Source organism: Lissotriton helveticus, chromosome 12 (genome assembly GCF_964261635.1).
Source record: "Lissotriton helveticus chromosome 12, aLisHel1.1, whole genome shotgun sequence".
Taxonomy (NCBI): domain Eukaryota; kingdom Metazoa; phylum Chordata; class Amphibia; order Caudata; family Salamandridae; genus Lissotriton; species Lissotriton helveticus.
The window spans coordinates 694,407,162-694,425,594 of NC_136073.1; the positions used below are offsets into that span (position 1 = coordinate 694,407,162).

Below are 18,433 nucleotides of genomic sequence, written 5' to 3' on the forward strand. Positions count from 1 at the left end.
GTATGTAAATATCTTTGCGAATAGGACTAAGTCCCACATAATTCACTGAAATGCTTACAAACTCAAGTATTCACTTGAAAAACAATGTTTCTGAGCACAAGTCTGAAGCAAAATTGAAAACCAATACAAAAATACTGCCATATTCCAACAGTGTCATATTGGATACAATAAGTGTATGAACCAGATTTGACAATCCAAATCAACCAATAATGTTCCTCTGACCTCAGCGTTTTCCCCTTTCAATTTAGTCTTGGATTTGGTATTCTCAAAATTGATTCTGACAATGAAACAATCCTTCTCTACCTAACCACCAAAGCTCTGAAGAACAAGTTACTTTCCATTGGTAAAGATCTTTCTTGTGGATGGTCTATCTAAATGTAGATTACTCACCTTGTGAATAATCCCTAGACGTCAGACTGAATTCGGAAACTTTTCGACCAGTTCTGCTGTCCGCCACTAGGTGGTGTCTTGAGGCTCTGTGCAGACATTGTTCGGCTCTGGAAGTGACGACCGGAGCTGCATATTAATGCCACCCATGCGTGCTCACATAGGCTGCTTCCTAGGCTGTCCTTGCCATCAGACGCAGTGCCATCAGCAAATTAGTATGACCAGTGCGTAGATTTCTAGCTTGGGATATTTTTAGAATGGGGCGGTGGAAGGGTCAGTGAGGAATCTGTAGTCAGACAGAGTATCCACCAGAAAGATCGTTACTGAAGGGAAGTAACTTGTTCTTCTGAAGGATACCTCCAACCGAGGATTATTCACCTTGTCACTAGATAACATAGCAATACCTCCCAAGGTGGTGGGTCTGTGAACTGGCTCATACCAAAAAGTCCTGCAGGACAGAGCAAGCAAAATTCCACTCTCAACAGACCTGACTGTCGAGGCAGTACTGCTTCATGAACACATGCATCCCGATACCCACGTAGCAGTTTGACAAATGTCCAGGAAAGGCACTCCATGTGCTAACGCAGTGGTAGCAGTTTTGGCCCTGGTAAAATAAGCCTGCATGCTTTCTCAGGCTGTTTTAAACCAGTGCATAGCAGATCTTTATGGAGATAATACATACTTTTAGCACTGTATTGCCTTTCTTTCATCTGCAAACCCTACAAAGAACAGATTATTCACTCTATGCTACCTTGTATGATTGATATATAAATTCAATGCTGTCTTAGGGTCCAAAAAATTGAGTCTTTCTTCCTCCTAGGAGGAATGAGACTGGGCGCCGAATGCCGGAAGAGCGATAGCCTGACTGACATGAAAAGGAGTAACAACTTTCTGTAGAAACAAAGCTGGGTTTGACAAAGCCAAATTATCAGGGTAGAAGTTGGATTAACAGAAAGAGCCTGAATCTCACTCACATGTCCAGCCAATGTAATGGTGATGAGAAAGACTGTCATAAGAGATGAGAAAGAAAAGGGGACAATTGTGCAGTGGATCAACAGGGGTGCACATAAAGAAGGTGAGGAATAAGTTCAGGTACCACTAAGGCGTTACAAAGGGTGTTGGTGGGAACAACATTTGCAAACCGTTCACCCATTTTATCACCACGGGACATTTGAATAACAAAGGTCGGTCCAGCAAATGCAAGAAAGCTGCAAGACCCCAAAAGTGGAGCTTAACAGTGCCGAAAGCAAGGCTTTGTTAGGTAAGGTAAAGGAAACAATCAATTAACCCGCAGACAACATTGCCTCTAAAGTGTCCCCAATCTACAAACTTGTCCCAACAGCTGGTGTATAATGGTTTTAAGGAAGGACACCTAGCTGGCAAGATGACATCAACAACCCCAGAGGGTGCAGGTCAAAGGAGATCAACAGTTGATGCTCAATCTCTAGGCAAGGATCAACAAAGTGTGCACGCTCAAGTACAAGACCCTGCCCTGCTGCTGCAGCAGAAGGTTCTCCCAGAGGAGTAGCCTGACTGAAGAAGAGTGCTCAGGCCCAGGAGATCCAAGTATCACAATCTCCTGGCCCAATCCAATGTTGCTAGGATAACTTGGGCCCAGATGTCCTGATCTTCTTCAGAAATCAGGGAGGAGAGGCAGTGACGGGAAGGCATACAGGAGCCCTGTGCTCCACACTAGATGGAAAGCATCCCTGAGTGAGAGCTGCTTTGGAAACTCCAGCGTGTAGAAGTGCTGACACTGTGCCTTCTTGGCAGTGGCAAAAAGATCAAGCAAGGATCTCCCCATTGTTGGAAGACTGCTTACGCCACCTACAGGTGCAACTGCAATTCATGAGCCATTATGCACCTTCGGCTGAGTTTGTCCAGTTTTGCATTTAAAGATTCCACCAGATGGTTCATCACCAGAGAAATCCCTTGGCGGTCCAGCCATATCCAGAGGTGCAGAGCTCTTGACACAGCGCCTAGGACCCCACTGTGAGAAGCTGGCCTGGTATATGGTGCACACTTATGTAAGTGGGCGCCCTGCACCAATACAGGAAACCCTTATGGTGATTTCCATGGTCTTAGACAACCTTAGAAATGCTCTCTAAGTGGTAGCTGTGGAGCGCAGCCTTCAGTCTTAGTCCTGAAGGAGTGTAAAGCTGCTTGTTTTACCAGAGCATAATATTATTGATATAGATTAAGTGAAAAAGAACCACATAGTATATTTATAAAAATATGTATTTATGATAAGATATTCACTAACACATTCAGATATCTCCTACCAGGAGATATACACAATACACACAATATTTTGCAATTGAAACAGATAAGCTGTACGCATACAGAGTGGTTGCGAGTGGGAGACCAAACCATATACTAAAATAGTGATATGCAAACCATGATTCAAATCAAGACTATAACCAGAAGACGTAGAAGTGCCGGGGACCCAAGGAACCACCCGAGGTAAGTAACGAGGAACCCCACGGAGGCCGTGTGCAGAGTGGGAAAACGACTGCGGGCTTAATACAAGTCAATGGGTAAGTCGTAGTTGCAGTTTTTAAGAAGAAGGAGCATTCCCAGTGGGCCCTGAAGAAACCCCGTGGATGACAGAAGGTTGGAGAGCCACCCCCACCCGTGGATACCCTATGAATCAGGATACCTGCACCAGGAAAGCCAAGTGCATAGGTGTGAAGTGGCATCAGAAACCACAGTTGAACTTAATGGGGGACTTCAGGAAGATACCGCTGCTGGAGAAGGTGAAAGTGTCCTGTGGAATCCAAAGGTGGATTTGGGATTAGATGTACCTGCAAGCAGAGGGGACAGAGTCTATGCCACTCAGGAGTGACCAGGAGGCTCGGAAGACGAATGCCCACCAATTTCGAGTATTGCAGCAGAGCTGACGGTGACCTTGGAACTGCAGCTGTGCGGACCAGGCAACATAGTGGAAGAGCCAGAGCTGTGCGCGAGCTGTCCCACGTCGGATGTCGAGAGTTGAGGGGTCGTGTCCATCGGGAGCATCAACAAGCCTTTGCAACTGCAACCCACGTGGAAAGTGAAGAAGGTGCAGTGTCAGGACCAGCAAGGTCCAGGTGACTCACCACAAGCAGGGGAGACAGGGCAGGCCCCAAGCAATCAGGGGAGCCCACTGAATTAAAAGAAGATCCATAAGAAGACCCACAAGACAGAGGCACTGGAGTCGCGAGAGGACCTCGAGCAGCTCACCAAAGATGCAGGTTCACGAAGTGTTGCGGTGAGGACGAAGATCTTGGTCACAGGAGATGCTTGAAGTTGGGGCTACTTGGAGCCTGAAGATTTTGGAGTAAAGAAACCAACAAACCTTTGCAACAGCAAGTCGATGCAGTGCATAGGGGTTTGGTTCCTGCGGCTACAACAAGGGATACTGGCCTCAAACTTGGTGAGAGGACAGGGCCAGCCCCAAGGGATGTGAAGAACGACCACCTGTGTTGCTGAGCCTTCCGATGTCTGTGGGAGCCCAGGATCAGCAGACCGGTCTGCTTTTTTGGGGTGTCTAAAGATGCAGGGTAGTGGCTTCTTCACTTCAAGGGAGATTCCTTCAGGTGTCTTGGATGTTCACAGGCCTTGGAAGGTTCCTGTATGAAGCACAGGCCGGGACGTTGCAGCAGACAAGCAGCACGACGAGACCAGGAGCAGCAGGAGTCTTCCCAGTTGCAGTCTTGATACCCAGAGCCAAGTCCAGCGAAGTCCAGAGTGCCCAGACGGTCGAAAAAGTAGTGGTGTCTTGATATGAATCTTGTCCCACGAAGAATCTATGGACCCACCTACAGGTAAGCCCTTAAGTACCCTAAGGAGAGGGTTTGGACGATTCAGCATTCCCTCCCAGGGGAGGGGTCGGACAGTGGGGAGGATACCCCCATGTCCTTTGTCCAATTTCGCGCCAGAGCGCGGGCCAACCGCTTCCTGAGCTGGTTTGAACTGGACAATGCAAGAAAAGGACCAAATGTGCAGCTCAAGCAGACTAAGTGGTGCTGGCAAGAGCTCCCACCCAGCCCCAATGCTCTAAACCCTGTCTGGGAGGTGGTCACATCTCCCTGTGACAGGATACCTATTGTTCTGCCTTCCTCTGCTCGAGCTTGGCTCAGCAGCAGGAGGGCAGAATCATGTCTCTGGTCGGTAGCAGCCATGTTGTGCGGTCTGGGGTCTAGAAGACTGGTACCGGGTGCACTGAGGACCTACCGGAGGAGCTTTACAGTGCATGGAACCATACTTCCCACATCGTTTACGGTGCGAGGGTATGATTCCAACATGTTTGATACCAAACATGACAGGGTTCGTTACAGCCAGTTTAGAGATGGTTAGCACGTGATGACGCATGGCCACTCTATGTATTATCATAGCTAATGCACATACAACCTGGGAGAATGGACTCCGAAGGTTGTAGGGGTGTCCTGCTCATGCAGGGGCACCCTCACACTTAGAAACAAGCACCCTGCCTTCAGGATTGAAAGGCCTGCTTTAGGGGTGACATAGCTTTTAAGTGTAGTGACCTTAGTTATAGGGAAACCTACATCTGTTATAAGTGGTGCTAGCACAAGCGTACCCAGACTGCAATGACAGGCCTGTAGTTACAGTTTGAGTGGATTCCCATGGGTGGCATAATACATGCTTCAGCCCATGGGGGACCCTTGGCGTACCTATGCCCTGGGTATCTCAGTACCATTTACTAGGGACTGACAAGGGTACAGCAGTATCCAGTCTGGGATGTACCTAAGAATGTAAGACCAATTTAGAATAGAAAGCACATAGACTGGGATCCTGATTAGCAGGATCCCAGTCAGAAGCAGCATAGCACCAGGCAAAAAGTGGGGGTAACCATAAAATCAGATCCTACTTTGCTACACCCTACATTCCTTGAATCTTCCATGGGCTGCGTATGCTTTATCCCCGAACAGTCTAGAGCTATCACAAGGTATGTTGATAAGTAACTGTTGGACATTAGTGGAAAAACTCATGTAAGGAATCCAGGTGTGGCAAAGTAAGCACAAGGCTGGTACCAACTGCCCTATCTAAACAGTCAGTAGTATCCAAGCCTGATTTAATTGAGAATGCCGAAGGAACCTGTTGTTAAAAAAAAAAAAAAACACTGCAAAAGTCACCAGATTTCATCAGCAGACCACCGACGGGACATGTGCCACTTTGTCCCATAAGGCATGTAAATAACTCCTCAGTAGACATGACGTATTAACCTACCTGAGGCAAGACTGGCTGAAGAGAATACTCTCTTTGCAAATGCCTCCAACTTTTTCGACTCTCTACCATGTGAGGTGGTTATGCTCACAGAAGCCTGTTCACCAAGGCTCTCCAGAATATGCTGTTGCAATAAAAAAAAATAGTGTCTCCGGGAGCAGGCTTGTCTAGCCTTGCCACCTGCCTATGAACCAGAGGGCACGATCCTTGTTTCGTATTGGTGCGCATCAGCACATTTATTAGTGCCTTATTGAATGGCACAAAGGTTCCTGAGTGGTATGTGAGGGGCTTAAGGCTTTGGTTAGGAAAGTTGTCTTAACCTCCTGAGCAGGCAGACCAAAGATCAAGAGTTTCTGCTGCTGTCTCATCAGTGGCAATAGCAGGGTTAGGAAAAACAAGGCTAGGGTCTGGAGAGATGTCCACACCACTAGTATCCTGAAGGTAGTCAATAACATGACCCTGTTCAAAAGGCTGACAATCCTTATAAAAAATGAATTCTTAACTTGAATAATCATGTTCAGAATGAGCATATAACCTAGGTTTAGGCAGAGAAGCATGGACTCATAATCTGATAAAACAATCAGTTCTTCTACCAGAGTTGGTGACATCGTAATCGACACCAGAATTAGAGCCACTGGTGGCGGTCATTGTAACCACGGTGTCACACGCAGTGCAAAGGATGGTGCCAGAAGTGTTGTTGGAGCTGGACTCAACAGAGCTGGTGATGGCATTAACCCTGAGATGAGATTAAGAGGACAAATGCGTTGATGGTGTGCAACTGCAGGCTTCCTTGGATCCATGAGGCCCAAAGACGCTCCAGTGGATTCCAACATGGTTCAAAGATTTTGTCCATAGCTAACTTAAGCTGATGAAGCTATTCTAACATTGTCACCAGCTCAGAAAGAATTCACTATAGGATGAGCATTGAAGTCGACTCCACTGAGGATGAACCGTTTATGGCTAGAGGTGACAGGTGCGTTATGAGACTATGAATGGTGAGATGGGCGAGAGGCAGATGAGCCATGTTTGGATTTTTCATGCTTTTTATGGCTCCTCTTCAAGTTACCTGACTTTGACTAAGACCGGTCATGAGAGTGACCTCAGGAATGACAATGTGTCCACGCCCTCGACAGGGATTGCTGTGTCTTGGACTTTGATGGAGAATGAGCCTTCGACTTCTTCAACTCGTCGACAGAGAGCTTTATCTTGTGGTCATGGATTGCCTTTTTGTTTATCTTGGCACATGAGGATCAAGACTTAGAGTTATGACTGACACCAAAGTACCATAGATGGACATCCTGAGGATATGTAGCCGACATCTGTTAGGTACAGTTGTTACTTAGTTTAGAACATGAACATTTAGGCAACATTATATGCACATGATTGAAAATGTAAAAGGAAAAGCAAAATCTGTCAAATTACAAGTAAAGCGCTGGATTTGCGTTGATTGGTGTAGAAACTAAGGAACTGAGGCCAGAGAAGGGAGGTGGCATACATATATTGGGCCCAATGTCACAGATGCGGGGGACGGAGCAGCACAAGGTAGAATGAGCCACATGAACCTACCTGTTTGCGCACGAGGGAATTGCTATCCAAACATTTGTGGATCAGTGTGAAGCCTAAGGATGACTGATGGATAAAGGTTGAAGTCAAAAGAAACTAAACCTGTGTTTTGTCAATTAGCAGATGCAAACATAGGGCTAAGCGTTATTTCTGGCATTGTATTATATTTTACACACAAACATAATGCAAATATATGATCTTGTGCTCAAAAAGCAAATGTAACTAGTATCAGCTAATTCCCAATGTCAGAAACATAGGGTAGGACAGACTAGGTAGAAGAGATCAAGAATTAGGTAAAGGAGGGAAAAGATACATTTTGATTTTTTAAAAACACTACATCTTCATTGTCTCCATCGAGAACAATTAGAGCAGGATCGTCGTTCTGGTTTGCTAAATCCTGCAGTTCAAACACCAATTGTGAGGTAGCAAATTAGACTTGGCTTGAACCATTGGTTATTCGTCTCCTCAAATTTAACATGATCAATAAAACTGAGTAAAAAGATGAAATTACATTGGCAATGGAGTCATCGAGGAGCTGATCAGTTGTCATGGTCCTTGGGCGGCTGGCTGCATCATCACTTTGCAACTCTTTATCAAGGTTTTCTTTAGCTTCTTTAAGGAGGTTCTGGTATTTCTCCTTATCTGTTTCAAGAGCATAAAGGTAATTTAGAATAAAAGCAAGACACTAAATAGCAGGTTACTGTTTTGACCAGTCACATATCACAATAAAGACATCAGCAGCCATAAGATCAAAGGAATCGTATGTAGGAGGCTGGCTTAGTATACGGTTCACACTTAATTAAATGATACACCTGGCACTAATCCAGGCAACTCTTATGGTGATTTTAGAGGTCTTTGATAGCCATTGTAAGCTCTCAAAGTGGTAGCTGTAGAGAGCATCCTTCAGACTTATCTTGAAGGAGTGTTAAGCAGCTTGCATTACCAGTTTAATCATGCAGTGAAGGTTAAAGGAAAAAGAACCACACAGTTTTCATATAAAAATACTTCTATTTATTACACACTACTCACTAACAAATTGGTATAACTCCAACCCGGAGATATCAATACAAATACACAACAATACTTCAATTGGGGGAATAATTGGTGGCCTGAGATTCTGGACCAACCACCTGTGCCTAAAAGTGTGGTGAAAAATTTAGGAGTATGGGTAGACTCTGCTCTGAATTTTGTCCACCATACTAAAAAAGTGGCGGCCACTTGTTTTGGCATCTTACAAAATCTCCAACCCATCTTAAAATACTTTGACCACCATACCCGCCAATTGGTGGTACAATCAGCTATTCGGTTGGACTACGCTAGCTCCCTGCTGCTAGGAACCAACGTAGCTGAGAAAGCTAGATTGCAGCGAGCACAAAATGGCGCCGCAAGAGCCCTGACGGGCCTCCCCCGCCACAAATCGGTCACTACTACCCTCAGGAGTCTACACTGGCTTCCTGTGGAAAAAAGGATTTACTTTAAATCCCTGTGCCTTGCTTTTAAAATTCTGAAACTTGCCTCCCCCCCTATGTTATGCCCGCTTCTCTCATTCTATGTTCCTCGACGTTCTTTACGGTCGGAGGGACAGAATCTGGCCACAATACCCTGCATTAAATTGAGTCGGATGGGTGGTCGATCATTCTGATACCCTTCAGCAAAGCTTTGGAATGAACTCCCAGCTCAGATTCGTGGGATGAAGGATCTCCTATCCTTCAGGAAAGCTATTAAAACTCACCTCTTCTGTTAGTTATGTTATGCCACCGCTAGTCTACTTTTTTAGCAGCCTCCTTTTGGACACAGACAGCTAGCGCCGGGACGCCCCTTGGCTGGGGCAGCCGTGCGCTATATAAACATTTATAACATAACATAACAATTGCAAATAAGTTAAGTAGCACAAAATACAGTGGTCTTCAGGGGGAGAGCAAGCCATATATTAAGAAAGTGGACTGCGAACTGCAGGAGAGGACTGGTCTTGGACCAGAAGATCCAGAGGAGCCGGGAACACAAGGAACCACCCAAGGTACCTAGGAACCCCACGGAGGCTGTGTACAGAGTGGGAACTCGGTAGTGTGCCCAATTGAAGTCATTGGAGAAGTTCCAGTTGCAGTTTTGCAGAAGAAGGGCCCTTCCCAGAGGACCCCAAGAATTGGATTGAAGGATGGAAGGTTTGAAGAGCCAACCCACCCATGGATGCCCCAGAGACCAGGTTACCTACACGAGGGAAGCCAGGTGCATAGGGGTGAAGCGACGTCGGAAAACCTCCATAGATGACAATCTAAGACTTGGAGACAAGTGCCTACGGAGAAGAAGCTGAAGAAGTTCGGTGGAATCCAAGGCTTGATTCTGGAAGTGAAGAGCCTGCAAGCAGAGGGGACATTATGCCATTCAGGAGTGACCAGGAGGCACAGAAGAGCCATGCCCACCGATGTCAGATAGTTCAGATTAGTCGACTGTGACCTTGTCGCTGCAGCTGTGAGGACCAGGCGACGCTGAGGAAGACCAGAAGCCATGCATGAGCTGTCCCACATCAGATGTTGGTGACAAGAGGGTCGGAGTCTGGCAGAAGCACCAACAAGCCTTGGCAGCAGCATATGGTGTGGGGAACAAAGAAGGAGCAACATTGGGATTAGCAAGGCTCAAGGGACTCACCACAAGCAGGAGAGTCAGAGCAGGCCCCAAACAAGCAGGGGAGTCTACTGGAGCCAGAGAAAACTCTCAATCAGACCCACAGGCCGAAAGGTACAGGAGTCGCAAGAGGACCTCGAGCAGCTCACCAAAAAGAAGGCCCATGGACTAGAGGATGTAGTGAGGATGCTGTACTTGGCAAGAAGAAATGCTGGAGCTTCTTGTAGCTATAAGATTTCTGCAGTGCAGAGCCAACAAGCCTAGTCGACGCAGTGCACAGGGGTTAGGTCCCAGCGTTTTTTTTTTTTCAAAACTGTAGGTCCCAGCGGTTTTGACAAGGGATACTGGCCTCAAAGTTGTGGAGAGGACAGGACAAGCTTCAAGGGAGTTGCAGAACCGCCACCTCTGTTGCTGAGTCTTTGGAAGTCTTTGGGATGTCAGAAGCAGCAGGCCAGTCAGTTTCATTGCGGTGCCTGCAGATGCAGAGGAGTGACTCCTTCACTCCAAGGGATATTACTTTGGTTGTTCATGACGCCCACAGGTCTGTGGAAGATCCTGGAAGAAGCACAGATATAGATGATGTAGAAGACTTGCAGAACAGAGTGACCCAGAGAAGGAGTCTTCCTTGGTGCAGTCTCGGTTCCAGGCGAAGTTCAAGTGTCCAGACAGTCGAAGAACGACATGGTTTCAGGTTTGAGTCTTGTCCCACGATGAATCTAAGGAACCACTCACAGTAATCCCTAGGGGAGACGGCTGGAACAAGTCAAAGGTCCCTACCAGAGGAGGGGCTGGACAGAGGGGAGGATACTCCCAAGTCCTTTGTCCAGTTTCGTGCCAAGCGGGAGCCAAGGGCTCCCTGAACTGGCTCAAACTGGAGTACACCGGAAGGGCACGAGATCTGCCTTTCAAAGAAATCTGGTGGCACTTGCAAGTTCCCCCACCCAAGCCCAATACACTAAGCCCTGCCTGGGAGGTTGTCACACCTCCCTACGACAGGAAAACTATAGTTCTACCTACCCCTGCTCGTGTTTGGCTCAGCAGCAGAAGGGCAGAATCGTGACTGTTGTCGGCAGCAGCACTAGCTTGCTGTCAGCTAAAGGCTGTTAGGATAAGTTACTTACCTGTAATCCTAGTCCTCTTCCAGGGGTATACTCATCAAAGTCATAAGCACTGGATATTCCTGCCCATGCGCGGGGACCCCAGAAAATATATAACAATTATATATGAAAACATATATATATATATATATATATACTACTGACGAAGGCTAACGCCGAAACGTTTGTTTGTTGCCAAAAATAAACCGCTGCTAACTGCCGCTGCCGGAGTGCTGTCATCCTTTCCTGAAGTGTGAGGATTCAGAGCGTCATATATATATATATATATATATAAAGCTCTATATATATATTACCTACTGGCGGTCGCCAGTAGGTAGTTATAGTTAGGATTGATTTCCATAGGAAATCTGCAACATTCTATTGGGAATAACTTTGGCGCCGGTGGACGAATCTTCGCACATTTCTCAAAGAAGATGGCCCGCTCCGCTCTGCTCCTTCCCTGAAAGTTCGGGGGGGATTCGTCAAGCGGGGGCCGAGATAAAAGGGGGGCCCCAAAACGTGTTTTCCCCATGTTAATTTCCATAGGGCGGTTGGACTCACTTTTAGCCCGAACGGCTGAATGGATTTCCACAAAACTTGGCAAAATTGTAGGGACTGGTAGCCCGAGTGCCTTTGCTATGTCTCAAGATATGTGCTCCAGTGGATTTTGAGTAATTTAGGTTCAAAAAAATATATATATCTGGGCGGAGCCTAACCACACATCTCATCGTGAGATCTGATTGGCTGTCAGCACTTCATCCAAGAAGTGTTGGCAGCCATCTTGGGACCAATATACATGATAGCACCTCATTAAAAAGCATTGCAGTTAATAGAGGGTTTTAGGACTTTAGTTACATTATAAATCATTTGTTGATGGTACCATACTCATTTTAGGAATTGTGGTGTGTTCTAAGGTGATTTTACCATGTGAAAAAGCCTTCTGCTGTGATATCATGAATCATGTTTGAAAGAAAACTAATATCTCATGATTTTCCCACAGTGGTTTGGAAGGGGATCTATAAGTTAAACTGAAAGCATATTTTCTGTAAATTCACATTATCTTTCTCAGTCATGTGAGAATGAAGTCTGACATTCTCAGTAAAACATGTACATCCAACAAGGACAGAGACTGTCAGTTGATTCCTTTGTGTTCTACTGCAGCCTCCTAGAGTGTTCTAAAGAACAACTAGAGTGCTAACAGTCCTACTTATTACAAAGGTATAGCACACCTGAAGCCATCGTGATGGGAATAAAGTGGTAACTCTTAAAACATTTAATTTAAAAAGGAACAAAATGAGGGGGTATATTATGCCATAGAAAGTATTATTAGTGCTGCAAAAAGAAAAATTAGGGCACATTTTGAGTGACTTCTCAAATCCTCTTCTATTTCATTAAAAAATTCTGACATGCAGTCTCCCAAGATGGCCACCAGAGACAAAAGAGCCCAAATGTAGCCCAAATATCACCCAGATGTAGCCCAAGTATAGCCCAATGACAGAATGTCCCAGAGTGTTCTAAAGAACAACTAGAGCGCTAACAGTCCTACTTATTACAAAGGTATGGCACGCCTGAAGCCATCCTGATTGGAATAAAGTGGTAACTCTTAAAACATTTAATTTAAAAAGGAACAAAATGAGGGGGTATATTTTGCCATAGAAAGTATGATTAGTGCTGCAGAAAGAAAAATTAGGGCACATTTTGAGTGACTTCTCAAATCCTCTTCAATTTCATTAAAGAAATTCTGACATGCAGACTGAAATATGCACTTTGAATACCAGCAGCAGACTTCCCTGGTGAGCAGTAGCTTTACTACAGTGATCTAATGAGCAACTAGAGTGCTAACATTCAGAATTTATGGCAAATGTGTGACACATCTGAATGCCTTCTTGATGGAACCAAAGTAAACAAGCATTGAAAATGCAATAGATCTCGCCCTCGTTTAAGTTAAAGCCATTCTGTTTGTAATGAGGTGGCTTTTTAGCTTTGCTATTATTAGTGTTTTTTAAACTTTCATGTAAATAACATGCATCTGTATGCATATATGTATATGTATGCATGCATTTATATTTGTATTTATATAGATATAGAGATTATATATGTTTATATATGTATGTATATTATGTTATTAGGAGAGAGAGAAACCCCTTAAGTAAATCAAGGGAAATAGGGTAATAGACCTGAGAATAAACTGGTTCCCTTGCGGAATAAAACAAATAAGCTAAAACTTAGGCTTTAAGTCAAACAGATAAAATCATGAACTAATGCGGTCATCAACATGAAGTACAGCAAAATTTATTAAAGAAACAAGAATAAAAACAGTTTACATTTATACATCATAGAGTTCCTAAACATAACAATTAAAATTCAAACTAAAAGTACAATCTTATTGTGACCTGCACAATACAAAGGACAGACATAAATTTGTAAAACATAAAAAATTGTGAAATACAAATGGTACATTCAATGCTATAATTTCATCACACCCTCGTTGTATAGCGACAAATTTTATATAAACAAGGGGGGAAAAGCTTGAATTGTACAGTGGTTAGGCGTCGACGCGTTTCGGTGGTACTGGACGGAAATGTGCTCCACCTTTGTCAAGAGGGGAAGCGATTTCACGCTTGTTGAGCCTGTTGCTGCTGAAAGTTGCAGGGGCCATTCATTTGTGGCTATACAACGAGGGTGTGATGAAATTATAGCATTGAATGTACCATTTGTATTTCACAATTTTTTATGTTTTACAAATTTCTGTTTGTCCTTTGTATTGTGCAGGTCACAATAAGATTGTACTTTTAGTTTGAATTTTAATTGTTATGTTTAGGAACTCTATGATGTATAAATGTAAACTGTTTTTATTCTTGTTTCTTTAATAAATTTTGCTGTACTTCATGTTGATGACCGCATTAGTTCATGATTTTATCTGTTTGACTTAAAGCCTAAGTTTTAGCTTATTTGTTTTATTCCGCAAGGGAACCAGTTTATTCTCATATATATGTATGTATATACATACACATACATATATATAAATGCATATGCATATATATGCATATATATATGTGTATATGTGTGCGTGTAGAGAGAGGTAGAGAGGTAGAGGTGTAGAGGTAGAGAGGTAGTGGTAGAGAGGTAGCGGTAGAGAGGTAGAGACTAGTAGAGAGAGAAGTAGAGAGAGGTAGAGAGGTAGAGAGTAGAGAGTGAGTAATAGAGAGTAGAGAGTGAGTAGTAGAGAGCAGTAGAGAGAGTAGCAGAGAGTGAGTAGTAGAGAGTAGTAGAGTGAATAGTAGAGTGAGTAGTAGAGAGTGAGTAGTAGAGAGTAGTAGAGAGTGAGTAGTAGAGAGTAGTAGAGAGTGAAAGAGAGAATAGTAGAGAGTAGTAGAAAGTGAGTAGTAGAGTGAGTAGTAGAGACTAGTAGAGAGAGAGTAGTAGAGAGTGAGTAGTAGAGAGTGAGTAGTAGAGTGAGTAGTAGAGAGTGAGTAGTAGAGAGAGAGTAGTAGAGAGTAGTAGAGAGTGAGAAGTAGAGAGTGAGTAGTAGAGAGTAGTAGAGAGTGAGTAGTAAAGAGTGAGTAGTAGAGAGAGGGTAGTAGAGAGAGGGTAGTAGAGAGAGAGTAGTAGAGAGTAGTAGAGTAGTAGAGAATGAGTAGTATAGAGTGAGTATTTGAGAGTAGTGGAGTAGGAGAGAGTAAGTAGTAGAGAGTAGTGGAGAATATTCCAAAGTTTGGCACAGCACCACTTGCACAATAAGTCCAATCAAATCATATCACTTAGAGTCCTTATTGAAGCGCTGAATCTTGGTGTATATTCAAATGCTTTTATTTTCCTTAAGTTTATGTACCACAGCCAGCCGAAACGTTTCGTTCTGTACAACAGAACTTCTTCAGGGCGTTCTTATTTCCTTCAAGTTATGTTGGTATCCTGTTGTCATATAACTAGATATTTCTTCCAAATGTTATAGTTATAGTTAGGAATTAGCATTTAAAAAACCTATTAAATTCACTGAAAAAACCATAGGTTTGACACCAGTTATAGTTAGCTGGAAATTTTACTGACATAAAACCATTGAAATTCCCACGTTATAGTTAGTTGGACTCACTATAACTTGCGCGCCTGCAATGCACTGCTGATGACGTCACATATTACATCACTCATGACATGGTCAGTGACATCACTCATGACATCACTGATGACACCATCCTTGTGACAGAGTGACAGACCTCCTTTCAGTGTAATGTAACCCTTGAAACACATATTCAAAAATAGAAACTAAAATCTTCAAAAAAATAGAGATACCCATACCAGTTACAACAACCAATTCAGAAATACCATCTATATACACATCCACTCATTCACCAACAGTTCTATATAGTCTCTCATACATATATTCACTCATCATATGTAGTGAAACACCTATACATCCTGTTACACACCGACAGTCATCCAAAAGTTACTCACACACATAATCACACATGCAAATAAACTATTGAACATCCATGTATTTGCATATACAGCTATACACACACTACCACCTTACTTCTAAGGAAACTTACACATACTTACTCTCTTAAACAATCACTTATAGAAACACATACTTATTTAAACAAGAACTCTTTCAATCTCTCACTCTCACACATACTCACTTATATACATCAATACTCACATATACTAGATTGAAACATATATAGTTACTGATAAAGACACTAGTGAGACAGTCATTCACTCACTAACACACACATATACACACTCATCCACCCATACAGTCCTGCACATATGCTGTCTTCAAAACACATACAAACAGTGAGTCAGTCATTGATGCATCTATGTGCTAAGTAACACCCCCACCAAACCATACAGACACTCATACTGATACTAAAAAAACATCTAATAACCCATATACACACACGCATGTAGCTACTCACCAACCCATGCAGCCACTTATACACAAAGTGAAACACTGATACAAACATTTAAATATTTAAACAATACTCGCTAATATATGTATTCACTAGGATACACTTAATAAGCCAGTTAACCAATCAATTTTTTTAAAATAAACATCTATTAAGACACTTATTTAAACATTTATTGTTCCATCGACCTTTACATATACATATATAAAACATATTTATTTTTCAGAAAGACACACATTCACTGGATGGTGTCATCAGTGATGTCATGAGTGATGTCACTGACCATGTCATGAGTGATGTAATATGTGACATCATCAGCAGTGCATTGCAGGCGCGCAAGTTATAGTGAGTCCAACTAACTATAAAGTGGGAATTTCAATGGTTTTATGTCAGTAAAACTTCCAGCTAACTATAACTGGTGTCAAACCTATGGTTTTTTCAGTGAATTTAATAGGTTTTTTAAATGCTAATTACTAACTATAACTGGTGTGAAACCTATGGTTTTTTCAGTGAATATATATATATATATATATATATATATATATATATATATACATATAAAAAAATTGTAGAAAACACAAACAATGCAGCCTTACATACACCAACTTTAAGGCTAAACAATGCTGTGAAGTGTAGACTTGGCACAAATATAAACAAACCAGGAAGACCAAAAGTCACTTGAACTGCTTTTAATGAAACAGCAGAAAAGTAGTCCTGTAAGAAGAAAAAGCAGGCATTGTTAGCCTGTAGGCTGCATTGTAACAGAGATAACATAGAAAATGAAAGCAAATGCAGTGCATCAAAAAACTGGCACCGTGCTTTTAAGGCAGACATGTCCCATAGCTTCCCATCATGCGTCTGGGGTGACAGTTAGGTCAGTTGTTCTTTGCAGAGACCCAGAGGTCAGGGCACAAAGAAATGATAATGTTAGCTCATTTGCACGGGGAGGTGGAAGGGTTGCTTATGACTTTGATGAGGATATCCCTGGAAGAGAACTAGGATTACAGGTAAGTAATTTATCCTTCTCTTCCAGGGGATCCTCATCAATAGTCATAAGCACTGAATCGAGTACCAAGTCCATCCCCTCCTCCTGCGAGCAAATGAGCATTATAAAAAACACAGTAACATTGAGAGAAATACATTTAGAGTGAGGTAAGACTGAATTGATTCCTCAAGGAGGCTTGGCCCACTCGAGTATCTTGTCTAGAATCAGAATCGAGGCAATAGTATCTTGTGAATGTATGAACTGATTTCAAAGTGGCTGCTTTGCAGATCTCAGTCACTGGAACATTATGCAAAACTGCCACTGTAGCTGCCTTTCCCCTAGTGGAATGTGCCTTGGGAGAAAACAGAAGGGGTTTATTTGCCAGTTGATATGCCAGCATAATGCAAGACACTATCCATCTGGAAATGAAGCAATGGAGGCTGGAAGACCGGTCCTGATAGAACCATAGTTTAAAAATAACTGGTCAGACTTTCTGATGGTTTTGACTTATCTAAGTAGAATTTTAAAACTCTCTTGAGATCAAGGGAATGAAGAGATCTTTCTGCTGGTGTAGAAGGATTGGGAAAAAAAGGCAACTATATTGTTTAGGTGAAATGGAAGTCCGACACGACCTTTGGAAGGAAGGAGGGGTGGGTCCTTAACAATACTCTATTGTGATGAAAAACCGTGAATGGTTCTTTGGAAGAGAGTGCCTGAATCTCGCTTACTCTGCGAGCTGAAGTAATCGCTACCAAAAAGGCGGTTTTCCATGTGAGATGTTGGAGGGTCGCCATATGAATAGGTTCGAAAGTGGAACCCATCAGTTTGGAAAGAACCAGGTTCAACTCCCATGGAGGAGAGGGAGGTCTAACAGGGGGAAAAACCTCCTTTAAACCCTGAAGGAAATCCTTTACCACCTGGAGCTGAAAGAAAGAGGGCTGATTTGGAGCCTTTCTGTAGGCTGTAATGGCAGCCAAATGTACCTTAATGGAATTCAATTTTAGACCCAAGTTATCTAAATGAAGGAGATAAGGTAACATTAACTCCTCTTGACATTTAGTAGGTTGGAAACCATTTCGTATGCACCACAGATAAAATATTTTCCACCTAAAGGAATATGAATGTCTCGTGGAAGGTCTTTTGGATTCCCTCAAAATGTTCATACAGTCCTGAGGGTTTATTTAAATGACCGTACTGGAGGACCTCAGGAGCCATGTTGCCAAGCTCAGCGAGGGAAGGTTGGGATGATGAATCTTCCCGTTCATTTTTGACAAAAGGTCTGATCTGCACGGAAGCCTCCTGTGTGAGCACTCTAAGAGGTGTAGCAGGTCCGGGTACCACCACTGCTGTGGCCAGTCTGGTGCTATCAGAATCATTCACATCCTGGAGTGTGTGAGTTTGGTTATCACCTTTGGGATGAGAGGAAGAGGCGGAAAAGTGTACACAAAAGTTCCTGACCAGTCTATCAAAAGGGCATTCCCTATTGATCCTGATTTGCAAAACCTTGACGCGAAGGCGTGGCATTTTTTGTTTGACTAGTCCGCGAAGAGGTCGATGGTTGGATGACTTTTGTGTACTTCTCCCCTGAGGCGGAAGCCGGGGGATCTTTGCTTTACCTCTGTGTGGATCTGATGCACGTTATTGAATTA

The 18,433-nt window shown here is 43.3% G+C and overlaps 1 protein-coding gene across 2 annotated transcripts in view; it reads right to left on the reverse strand.

Annotated features, from left to right (window-relative positions):
• HYDIN (HYDIN axonemal central pair apparatus protein) overlaps positions 1-18,433 on the reverse strand; it is a 3,619,565-nt gene that overhangs the window by 2,336,430 nt on the left and 1,264,702 nt on the right. For both annotated transcript variants that reach the window (XM_078670948.1, XM_078670947.1), the window contains exon 30: positions 7,688-7,818. In XM_078670948.1, coding sequence (XP_078527074.1) covers positions 7,688-7,818 — 131 coding nt within the window. The remainder of the gene's footprint in view (positions 1-7,687; positions 7,819-18,433) is intronic.